Consider the following 12199-nt stretch of genomic DNA (forward strand, 5'->3'; position numbering starts at 1 on the left):
TAGATGTACAAAGGACTTATGGCCTGGAATGACATGAAGGTGAGTAAAAGGTGCCACCATATAACACTAGCTTGCTCAATTCGGTTTTCTTTTTATATATTATATAATTTAATAAAAACCTTGCTACGTATATTGCGTTAAGCTAACAGAGTTGTTGTAGCACTTGCATATCATTGCTCTATTGTTGAATCTGATTGCTTCCATCGTCCTCATTTGGAAGTCAATTTGGATAAAAGCATCTGCTAAATGACTAAATGTAATGTAAATATAAATTCATCTGTTTCTCCTGAAATACATGAAAGTAAGTGGCTGGAGAACTGGGAGAAGAATAGAGTGAACTTTGTAGTTATTTACACTATCCGATATGAATAAAACACTTTGTCAGATTATAATTGAATGGATTAGTATGCTTCCATAGACATCAGTATGTATTTTACAAACTATAAATGTATTGTTTTACTAGTACTTGTGTACTTAAAAGTATGAAACCTAAAAGTAACATTATGTGGTTGAAAACTCTGCATTGTTGTTACAGATGTCAAGTGCAGAGCGAAAGCAGTTTGATTCTAGCAGTTATATGACGTCACTGTACATTGTAAATCCCTTATGTGAGACTATACTCGAAGTGGTACAGAAAAAAAAGGTTAAACTAAATTTTCGAAAACGAACACAATCAAATTTTGACCATCCTCATTATAACTGCTGATCACAAAGCCACCTTTATCTTTTCCTCTTATCCTCAGAAAGATCAAAAAAGAAAAAAAGAAGCAAATACTTTTTGAAACATTTTAATGTAATCATCGGTCTTCACTATGAATAAAACAGAACAAAAGAAAGAGTCAAAACATGTCCCATTGGGACGACTTCCCCGTAGAGAGGAGATAAAGAATCCTTCTTTTCCCTTCAGAGGGTGTGTTACTTTGGCGTTCCCTCCTCTTGAATATCAAACTGCCGGTTGGGTTTTGTGGACTCAAGCATAAGCTCGTAAAGCTGTCCGATCTGCTCGTCTTGCAAGTCTTTGAGTTTCTCTTCAGATAATTCAGAGCCAAACGCCAACTTCTTGTTTCCCACCGCTTCCAGCACCTGTGTCTGTAGAGTGTCTTTGTAGTTCTGCACAGAAAATAAGACGGAGACAAAAGCATTACTTATGAAAACATAAGCAACCTGTTGAACTTCAAAGCCTCAATGTTCGTGTGCCTGCTATTGGTTCTTGTATTGATTTTACACTTAGTCACAAGGGAGGTATTCGTTTGATAGTGCGCTATTGATTTACTATAACACACCGTGACAGAATGATTTATTTCTCTTTGTTGGAGATTCATTGATTACAATTCACATGATGAAACGCAGGTTACGGGGGTTGATGGGGGATGTGTAGGATCAGGGAATCCACTAAGGTCTAATGGAGGTCAATGCCTACTGCTCTCTCTCAGTCAGTCGAAATCACTCCCTCTGTGTCAGTGATTACCATCTGTATGAAAGGTCCACACAGGTCTACAAGTTTTACAAAAAGTCCTACAAAACCGACATTCTTCAACTTGCTAGTAAAACGGGCCTTCAACATATCAGAGCTGGAAGTTAACATTAACAGTTTGTTAACATTGGTAAAGAACAGTTATTCCACTGTTGACACATAGCTACTATATCCTCAAAGTGCATTCTTAGTGAGTTTGGTTTCTTTTTCAGAATCAATTCCATTTTTTTTTTATACCAAACTATATTCATTACGCACGAATGCATAGCTCTTCAAGGTCTACAGCACATTCTTTTGTTAACGTGGACAAAACACTGCATCAAAATATTCTCACGGACCATGTTTCATACTGTAAGTACAGTGCCACAATGAAACAAATTAAACATACAATGTGACCAGTGTAGACGGATAGATATGTTTAATAAAGAGGTGTAATAAGTACCTGAAAAGCATACTTGAGTAAAAGTACATATACCTTACAGCAATAAGAAAGGCATGGACATCATTATTTTTTCTCCCGACCTTATTGAATAAGCATTTATAGGATTTTCCATTTCAGACACAATTTATGGGAGGAGAATATTAAAAAGAACCATGCAATGTGTTTTACTAACATTTGCGCTCATCAAATTACTGGTATATGCGCCATTATTTAGTGCCCATAAAAGGTATGTCTTAAAAAGCAGGCAGTAATTTGCGCTGCTCTTGGTAGACTGCGCTGGTATTTATGGAAATGATCTGGCTGCGTCTGTTCTTTAATGTGTGCATTTTTAGTAAATCCCACACAGAATTTTCCGCTCCCATTGGCGCTTTTATGGAATTGTGCTCTTACTCTAATTTGCCCTGTTTAGTAAATCTGGCCCATAATGTGTACTTACAGACAGAAAATCACTATAGAGTTTTGTTGTATTGAAAAGTCTTTTGATCATCAGAACAATCACTAAATTGTTGATTAATAACTGTTGATGAAAAATAAAAGTATATAGGATCAATTATTGTGGGTTACTAAAAGAATCAGTGACTGAGATCACAATCTGAACCAGATTTGTTACATACTATTCATATCCCCAAACCTGGTAAGACTCTAGTCCACAGAGTCCCAGACTGCAGCACTAACCATATTTACAGCATACTGCTGATTCTATCATATGAGCTTGGGTTTTCTGTCATATTAATTGAAACTTGTCTGTCATGACTGCTTACAATCAAACCTACAAGACATTAAAGAGAGACTCATTCAGAAAAACACACTGAAAACAAAACCATTAAGAACTCTCATTCACTCTCATAACGTCTTGGAATTTGGATGCCATTCAAATTTGGAAGCAAAAAGCCATTTGTCTGAGAAGCTTCCTCCTCCACATAATGTAATTAGATTGAACATTTGCCAAGGAGTAATATTTTAAGAATGGAGGGGATGTGGGCATGCTGAATGGCAAGCTTTTTGCTGAAGCTCACCTTATGAATATAAACACCTCACTTCCTGTCACAATGACGTAATCAGGCAACCCGTTTCAAGCTTGTCTGGAATAACCTGACTTTCTCAAGGACACAGAACTTTCAAGATCCATACAGATAAACAGATTAGCTCTATGTCCACCACTCTGCATGTACAAAATGGCTTGGAAACTACTGTCATGCCAGTAGTCATTTAGAAGATGCTTTTATCCAAAGTGACATATAGTGCAATTATTACAAGGACAATCCCACAGGAGCAACCTGAGGTTAATGGAGAAGGCACCGATATACGTCAAGCAAAGTCTCCAACAAACTTTGGCCAAAACCAAAGTGTTTTGGAGTTGGTTTTGGTGGTTTACTTTCCAAAAAAACTGAAGCACCTTTGAACTATCATTGGTCCATGACAATTACATAATGCTGTGGCACTTTTGGTGGGTGAAATATTTCTTAATTTAGCTTAAATGCTCTGTCCTCTATTTTGATGGTGCTTATGCTCATATTCATCTGATTATTATTTTCAGCCACACCTATTTCTTTTATTTCTCACTTCACTCTTTATATCTAAATCTTACTGACCAGGGAGTTTAACTGACAGGTGATCTGACCAATCGTAATGGCAAATCTGCTATTTTGTCTGACAAACAAACCAGACAGGAGAGTAGATTAACATCGGTGAACTTGAAAAATGGTGTGACGTCTTTTCACAGTTAAAACAAGAAACCTTCTGATGTTCATTCATGTTTATTTCATGCTGTAACTACTGGTAGTACAAATATGAAAAGATGAGGCAATTAGAACATTTGTAATTTTGTTGCATTTGTAATTTTATTACTTTTATACATTTTTATCTCAGTTTTAGTTTACAGTAGATCAAGTTAAATTAAATAAAAATTAGAAATGTTGCCTTGGACAATAGCTAAAAACAAGTTACATTTTTAAATATTTAATTTCAAGTAGCAAAAATGTTTAAAATTATAGTCAAGTTTCAGTTAAATTAACCATGCTTACCAAGGATTGTTGTGATGGTTGCCTGCGGTGGCTTGTCATAAGGTTTTTATGGTGTTCTGAATGTTTTTTAGCATGTTTTCTGGTCCCTATATCAAAATAAGTCTATGCAATTTAATCAACAAATCTGTTGTCCACCAAGTGAAAACGGCAAAGCCATATATGAGAAAAAAACATCCTTCACTCCATCACATTCTCTGTTTCTCTCCTTTTCTTTTATTCCTCAGGGAAAGCTTGTCTGTTGCAATGCGGTCGATTTATTAGGCGATGAGAAGTCTCCTGGGCCCTCCACTGTAACTGGATTAAAGTGAACACTCAGTGCTCCTAATCACATTTGGAAGCTCGCTCTACGTCTGCTCCTGGCTCCGTCGCCCTTCCTTTTTTTTTTTTTTTTTTTTTTTTTCCAGCAGTGCTTTGAAAAGCGAGACCCTACAGTGATTCACTCACCTCCTAATATCAGAGTGGACTCCACCGTTCACAGAGCAGAGACCACGTGTGAAGAACTTCCAAAACCTAGTGAGCTGCCTGCCTAGAACACATCTTAAAGGGGGTTTCTGCTCACCCTCACGTCAACCCGAACCTGCATGACTTTCTTTCTTCTGCAGAACACATAAGCCCATGCTTGGAAAAATCGAACAACACTGGAGCCCACTGACATGTCAAAAAAACACTTTTATACACCAAAGAAAGTACGTTATACAAGTTTGAACCAACATGAGGGGGAGTAAATAATGACAGATTTTTGGGTGGAGATTCCCTTTAAGGCATTAGTCATTTTTCTGACACAAAATTGCTCTCAACTGGTTGATTCAGGACCTAGGTTTTAAGTGGTGACCTAATATAGTTTATAGTTATATAGTGACCTAATTTTTTTTCCTCATAAATTGTAAATCAAATTTCAATGGTTTCATGCTCTTTGCAGCCACTAAAACACATTGTGGTCAACACAAACCATATTTTTGCCATGCCGCAAGTGAACTCAATTCCAAAGCAGTTCAATCTAATAAAAAAAGTGACCCATCATGTGTGCCATTTTACAATTATGGAGTATCACGTGGTTAGCATTGTAACGCCAATCTCAAACTTGACTTGAATCCTACCTACGAGTCAGTCAGTATGTTAGATGAGAAAAATCATAGATATAATACAAAAATAAAACAATGGCTATATTACACAATATTAAAAATCACTAGTTTTCCTAAAGAAAAACAGGGACATCCGCAGGTAAAATTTCAGCGGAAGTTAATGTCTCTCTTGCCTCCCCTAAGCCAGTTTTTTTTTTTAACAGACCTCCTATATTGTGGTGATTTCGGTGGGGGGTAATTGAGAATGAATGAGGGAAAGATACATGAGAGAAGGCAATGCCTCCATCACGATATGACTGGTTATATTTGGCTGTGACTGGTTCATGCAACATATCCCACCACTTGTGTTTGTTCATGATCGTGTATCAGTCTGAATGAACAGTATAATGACAAATTTAAAAAACACTGGGTTGTTTTTTTTCATCCCAAATGCTGGGTTGAGACTGCTGGGTAGGACGTTGGGTTGTTTTAACTCAAGTTTGTAATGAAAATTGGTCTTGATTATGACCCGGCAGCTTCTTCAGAAGAGATGGAAAGATCGTTTAAGGCAAATGAACTTCATAATTTCAATGTTATCAGTTGTTTTTTTTGTTTTTTTTTTACTAAAAGTAAAATAATGTCTGTTTTTTGTTTTTTTGAGATTCTTTTGAGATTTATGTACGTTATTTTTAGAAAATAAATGTTTCTGTTGTCTCCTGTCGGTTTACTTCACATTTTGATGCAACAACAGTGTGATTGTGTGCTCATGTTTCATGAAACCATTGATGTCTGTGTTGTTCATTGCAGAACTCAAACCAACTTTGGAGTTGTCTTGTCTGATTTGGAGAGTCATCATTCTTGGTCTTCCTTCTTAAAGAAAAAGTTCACACAAAAAATAATTTACTTGCCCTCATGTCATTCCAAACCTATAAGACTTTTGTCTGTCTTTACAACACAAATGATTTTATTTTTAATTTTCTAAATTTTTTTGTTAATCCATTTATAGTCTAGATAATCAGTATTTTAAAGCCTCATAAATAGAGTTATTGTAGAAGTAATTCATTCCGATATTTATATATGAATAAATCTTAAAATTATACGATAGCAAACATGTATGTTCAAAATAAAATACTGGTCTCCCAGACTAGCAATGGAGTACACAAATTAAGAGAATATTAATTATATTCATTTGTTTTTCAAAAATGAGTAGAGTTTGTGTGGGTCTGGAACAACATGGAGAGTAAATTGTGACCATTTTCATTATTTGGTGAACTAACCCTAAGAAGAGCAGCCATCTACGTAAATGAACATTTGTGAGGTATGTGAATGCCATGTCTGTTTTAATGTTTCAGTGAAGAAGCTTTCTGAAAGCAATATTTATTCAAACAATATAACATGCCCTCACACTAGTGCTACCATTATAGCATTCTGGAGCGCTGTGGTGGACCGAGACATTAAACAACCTTTAAAACAGATTATTTACCTATCCTTACGGATGTGAATACACCTCTACCTGAAAATTGATAGTTTAATTAAATGTTTTATTTTTAGGCCATGTGTCTCTCTTTCTAGGCCACTGATGAAGAGCAGGCGGTGACTGGGATGAATGCTGGTCAAAGAAGAGAACGTTCTTTCCTCTAAACTGATGCAGCAGTGGTTTTAAAGGAGGACGCTGCCCTGGATGATGTAGAAGATGTCACATGTGCTGATGGGGCTTCTTCATGACTACATCAATTATGTTAAAGAGATCATGAAAGTTGACAGTGATGCATGATCTGTATTCAAGGACTATTAAACAAACTGTAAGTGAATAATTTGTAAAAAAAAAAAAAAAGTTAAATGCTAGTTCTGTGTTGTTTAGTAGAAAAATTGAGTTTGCACGCTGTTATTCATACACATGCTCACATTCTTTCACACACACGTCTGTTAAAGGTTATGATATCAGTGTTAAGGTTGTGGTTTATTTGTGTACTGTCATGCCAGAATAGTTGGTAAAGAACTTAACTAATTGTACAATTATTGTTTAATAGTTCTACAATTTCCAAAAATTAAATTTGATCTTAAAAGTTATATTCAAAAATGTGTAATGCTTTATCAACTTTGTAGCTGTTAATGCCATACGTTTCTGCATTTCTTCTTACATACATATTACTTTTTGACTGTTTTCTCTTGTTTTTACTAAATATTTACCTTTTGATAGTCATTCTGTGTGTGTAAAAGCGATTTTAAAATGAACAAGATTTGTAGGTTTAATGCCTAGCTTAATTTGGGTTCATTTTAGCCTAGCATTGTAGTAATTTTAAACCACACAAAAGCAACCCAGCATGCTGGTTTAAACACAATAACCCAACTGGTTGGCTTAAAATAACCCAACGTTGGGTTCGTCCTTTTTTGACCCAGTGCCGGGTTGCCGAAATAACCCAAATTGGGTTGTTTTCAAGCCAGCAGTTTTTAGAGTGTATAGGTAAACAACTCACACACTTAGATATCAGGGCCGGCCCGCGGCATAGGCAAATGCTAAGGGCGCCACTCATCCATAGCGGCGCCAGAATGAGTGAACGAGTGAATTTTTTTTTTTTTTTTTTACATATTTTTTTTTATAATAGGCTACTATTTAAAAACCATTAATTCGAAATACTACCAAATAAAGCAAAAAAAAAGAAAGAAAAAAGTCCGGCTCTTCAATCTTCACCCGCCCATCGAGTGCTTGAAGTGCGTCAGAAACAGAGCGCGCGCGCGATCAGTTGTTGGTAATTTGTTGTGTAACGTGCCCGACGCCGCATCCAATGTAGACAGCACTGCTTTTGTTAACACACAGCTCGTAGAAACGGGCCTGGCAGCTCGCGCCAGTTCTAGACACGGTGAAAGTTTCCTGATTGTGACGGAAGGCCCAATTTACATGACACATTATAAATGAGCATAGTCTGCGATAGATACAGTGCCAAAAAGAAGAGAAGAGGATAGCAGTTGTTCTGAGCCTGAAAACATGATCTGTGGGAATTTTCAATGAGTAACGAGCTTGGTGTAATTTAAAGTAAATCTCTGTGACCAATATTTACAGAGCTTTGATGTCTGATGATCTGAAAAATAAAAAGTTAACTAATAAAAAGAATAGCCGAATATAAGTTCACAAATAATGTTTAAATTGTTACTGCCTTGAGTTATTATTTTTGGAATAAACGTAAAATTGTCATTTACTCACTCTCATGTCATTCCAAACCTGTGTAGTTTCCTTTCATCTATGCAAAACAAATGCTGACTATCCTAACCACTCTTATCATTTTGGAAGAAAGTGTACATGTCCTTCTGTACAAGAACAGAGCGTCTCTCATTACCTGCAAGTGTGTGATTTTACCCTCTTAAAGAGTATCTGTTACTGTCATTGCCAATTGAGGAACATCGAGTCCTCACACCGCACAACTGTGAAAATGCAATAAGAGTCAGCCGTAATGCAATACGTTTTGTGAAGTCTGAAGGTTAAAAAAAGCATCTCCGATTTCAGGCATAGAGTAAAAGAAGATCTGCATTGTTGCTTCTTGACTGCACGCTGCTGCATGTTCAAGTGGAGTTCATGTGTTGAATTCGATCTTTGGATTTGTCACTGAGATTTTCATACGAGCGTGACGTCAGTGCTCTCACAAACGGCACGATTCTGTCCCCACAGATCTGAACTCTTATCAAGGTGATGCTGGATTTAAAGTATAATTGATGTACACAGATGGTGTCTGGACACGGCTGTGCTCCCTGAGAGAAGAGGATTTGTTAGTTATGGATAAATTGCATTACGCTTTCAGGCTGCTGGAGAATTTAGAAAGGTGCTGCCACCGTGTGGAAGGTTTCAGCAAAGGCCTGAGTTTTCCTGACTCATTAAGGAACTGGAGATCTGGTAACTTCCCTTGTACAAGCGGTTTCTTTTGCAATGCAACGGTTTCCGTTTCAAATGCATGCACATTCATATCCATCTTGTTTTCACAATGGCTGCTGACAGCCTAATCGAGATGGAAAATGCTAAATAGGATGAGGATGAAGATCTATAAGAGATTATTTACATGTGAAGTCGTGTGATGTATAGAGGCATGATGGAAATGTACGGATGCATGATAAATCAGTACCATACTGGTTATGGAGTTTATTTATTTGAGTATTGGTTGATATTGAATATACTGTATATGAGTCAGTTTAGATATTTAATTGTCCATACTCATTTACCTAGCCCTCATCTATAAATTAAGTTTACCTACGGTTACATCTTTAAAAAATACTAAGAGTTAATAAACACAGTTAAATGTAATTTTTTAACAAACCTCAAAATGAATCTCTTTTTTCATGTTGTACAATGCAAATATTTGATGCACTTGTAATTAACTTGTAACATTAAAATGACAGATTTTAGTTTTTAATGTTTTTTTTTAATGTTTTAAAGCGAGTTAAACTGTTTTTTGTTTATCCGTTATCAGCAATACTTTTTTCATTTTGTGCAGCCATTCAAATCTCAAATCAAATCTTAAAAGTATAGATTAAATCATAAAAAAAATGTATCGATTAAAAATCTATAAAAAATATTAAATATTAAAAATAAAAAATAATATCTAAAAATATATAAAATATAAACTGTTTCTTGACACACTGAAATACACTTTAAGCGTACTTTGAAATAAATCTCAAATTAAATTTTACTTTATATTTAAAAATCCTTGTTTAAATATTATTTTGCTATGCTAACAATTATTTTAATGTGTTGGCTACCATATTAAAGCACATGTACCGTACTTGATTACAATTTAACTAGAATGGTGTTCAATATTACATTTAAAATTATTAAATGTATGTTAAATGTACTAAATTACGACTTCGTGATTTGCAATTCAAATTAAGTTTTAATAGAAATGACATTTCAGCTTTTTCAATGTCCCAAAATATAACAATGAGTTTGCAATTCTTTAAAGAATATCTCATTAATAATTACACCTTTTTTTATTATGCTAAAGTTTCTTCTTTTTCACAAGGGCAAAGCTACATGTCATGGACCAAATATCAATCCAAAAGGCAATTATGGAATTGAGTTCACTATCAGTATAACACCAATAAATATGCCACTGAATTCACACATTTAGTCAGTGGAAGGCCTGGGGGCTTGATGAGCCTGTGTTTTAAATGCATCAGTTTTCTCTGCAGTCAGGTGACATGTCTTACCTGCCATTCCGCCATGAAGAGCCTCGCTTCTTCAGCTGATGCAGTCTTGTGTCTTCTGAACTCGTCTTTCACATACTGATCACCCAGAGCCCGCAGGTCTATGGGCATGAAGCGGTGCAGCAGCAGGATCCTCTTATACAGAGACCGTACAGCTGACACATGTGCTGCAGGAGCCATAACTCCAGTCTTGATCTGAAAGTAAACACTAGATTCAACAGCAGCAGGATCCTCTTACACAGAGACCTACAGCTGATAAACTCTAGATATGACAAGTTCGCCCAGAACGAGTGCTAAAAGACTAAAACCAAAGCTCATGGCATGAGAGAGGTAACACAAATTAAAAAAAAATTCCACATTACATTCATTACCTAACCGTGCTGTCCTTGTGTTTGTGCAGACTTCTTCTTCTTCTTTTGGTTTTATGGCGGGTTGCGAACCAACTTCAAAGGTGCATACCGCCACCTTCTGTGATGGAGTGTGAAAAGAATGAACTAATTTCTATATCGTATAATATAACCCACACTTCTGGATGAATTTTATGACTACATTTATCTGTTTCCTTGAATTTGAACTATCATGTAATATATTAGTTATATTGAATTCCCGGCAACCTACTGCTTGAAGATCTTCCTTAAGAATCCTCCTTTCTTCTTCATATGCTTTACATTCCTTAAAAACATGTTCTACCGTCTCATCTACCAAACAAACCTCACATAAACCGGTGTTGTGCTTCCCTAAAATGTGTAAAGTGCAATTTAAATTAGAATGTCCTGTTCGTAAATGTGTAAAAATAATTTGTTCTCTTCTACTTAAATTGAGACTTATTTTGCTTTTCTTTACCGTTTTTTGAATCCTATAAAAATACCGCCCCTTATGACATGTATCCCAATCTGTCTGCCATTTTTTATTGCACGCTTCTAAAATTAACTGTTTACCTGCTGATCTACTGAGTGATATGTTTATATTTGGTTCTTCCATTTTTAATGATTCTTTTGCTACTTTGTCTGCTTCCTCATTCCCTTGAATTCCCACGTGTGCTGGTACCCACATAAATCGAATTATAATTCTCATTTGTTTTAAACTGTACCAGACTTCTTCTTCACCGCAGCGCTCGCTGACTGTGAGTCTTATCAGAGCTGCTGCTGCCTCTGCTGGCGATTGGGATGTATTGCAACTAGCAAACCTCCAAACCTATAATAAAACATGGGCCTAATTTCAATCTTATTCATAATTATTTACCTGTTTGCTAAGTTAATCTAAGTTAATTAAATAGGACAATATTTGGCTGAGATACAACTATTTGAAAATCTGGAATCTGATGGTTCAAAAAGCAAAAAAAATGTTCTTAGCAATGCATATTACTAATCAAAAATTAAGTTTTGATATATTTACTGTTGGAAATTTACAATATATCTTAAAGGAACATGATCTTAAATTGATATCCTAATGATTTTTGGCATAAAAGAAAAATCTTTCATTTTGACCCATACAAATGTATTGTTGGCTATTTCTACAAATATAGCCGTGATACTTATGACTGGTTTTGTGGCCCAGGGTCTCATATGTCCAGAAATATTTCAACATTTTAAAAGGGTAAGTTCACCTAAAAATGAAAATTCTGTCATAAATTACTCACCCTCATGTCACAACGTTTTTTACATTATGTTCTGGGGTTCTGTCACATGAACAGTTTAACCGAAGTCCTTACTATATTACTGTGTGTTAATCGTGGTATTATCCTTGCTGTCTATGGAGGGTCAGAGAGCTCTCTGATTTCATCAAACATATCTTAATTTGTGTTCTGAAGATGAACGAAGGTCTTACAGGTTTGGAACGACATGCGGGTGAGTAATTAATGACAGATTTTTCATTTTTGGGTGAACTATCCCTTCAAGAATATAATATAATATAATAAACATGAGGGAAAATAACTTACTGGCTTTGCATGCACTGATGTAAATTATGCAACCTAGATTGCACAATCTGTTAAGTCATCTGTGTGTTT

At 35.6% G+C, this 12199-nt stretch overlaps 1 protein-coding gene across 1 annotated transcript; it reads right to left on the minus strand.

The window, feature by feature from the left end:
* Positions 1-772: 772 nt before the first annotated feature.
* On the minus strand, positions 773-11308 carry sdhaf3 (succinate dehydrogenase complex assembly factor 3). The gene is made up of 4 exons (XM_059555341.1): positions 11298-11308; positions 10563-10604; positions 10195-10386; positions 773-1110 (listed from the first exon to the last, which is right to left on the minus strand). Exons 3-4 carry the CDS (start codon positions 10369-10371, stop codon positions 916-918), a joined length of 372 nt encoding a protein of 123 aa, XP_059411324.1. The 5' UTR covers positions 10372-10386; positions 10563-10604; positions 11298-11308; the 3' UTR covers positions 773-915.
* Positions 11309-12199: the final 891 nt, after the last annotated feature.

Source organism: Carassius carassius, chromosome 8 (genome assembly GCF_963082965.1).
Source record: "Carassius carassius chromosome 8, fCarCar2.1, whole genome shotgun sequence".
Lineage (NCBI taxonomy): Eukaryota > Metazoa > Chordata > Actinopteri > Cypriniformes > Cyprinidae > Carassius > Carassius carassius.

Bases quoted from the DNA above. Each gene is read 5' to 3' on its own strand.
- sdhaf3 (XM_059555341.1), bottom strand. From the start codon at position 10,371: ATGGCTCCTGCAGCACATGTGTCAGCTGTACGGTCTCTGTATAAGAGG. The intron at 1,111-10,194 runs GTAAGACATGTC...TTTTCTGTGCAG, and splicing joins TCTTCATGGCGGAATGGCAG to AACTACAAAGACACTCTACA.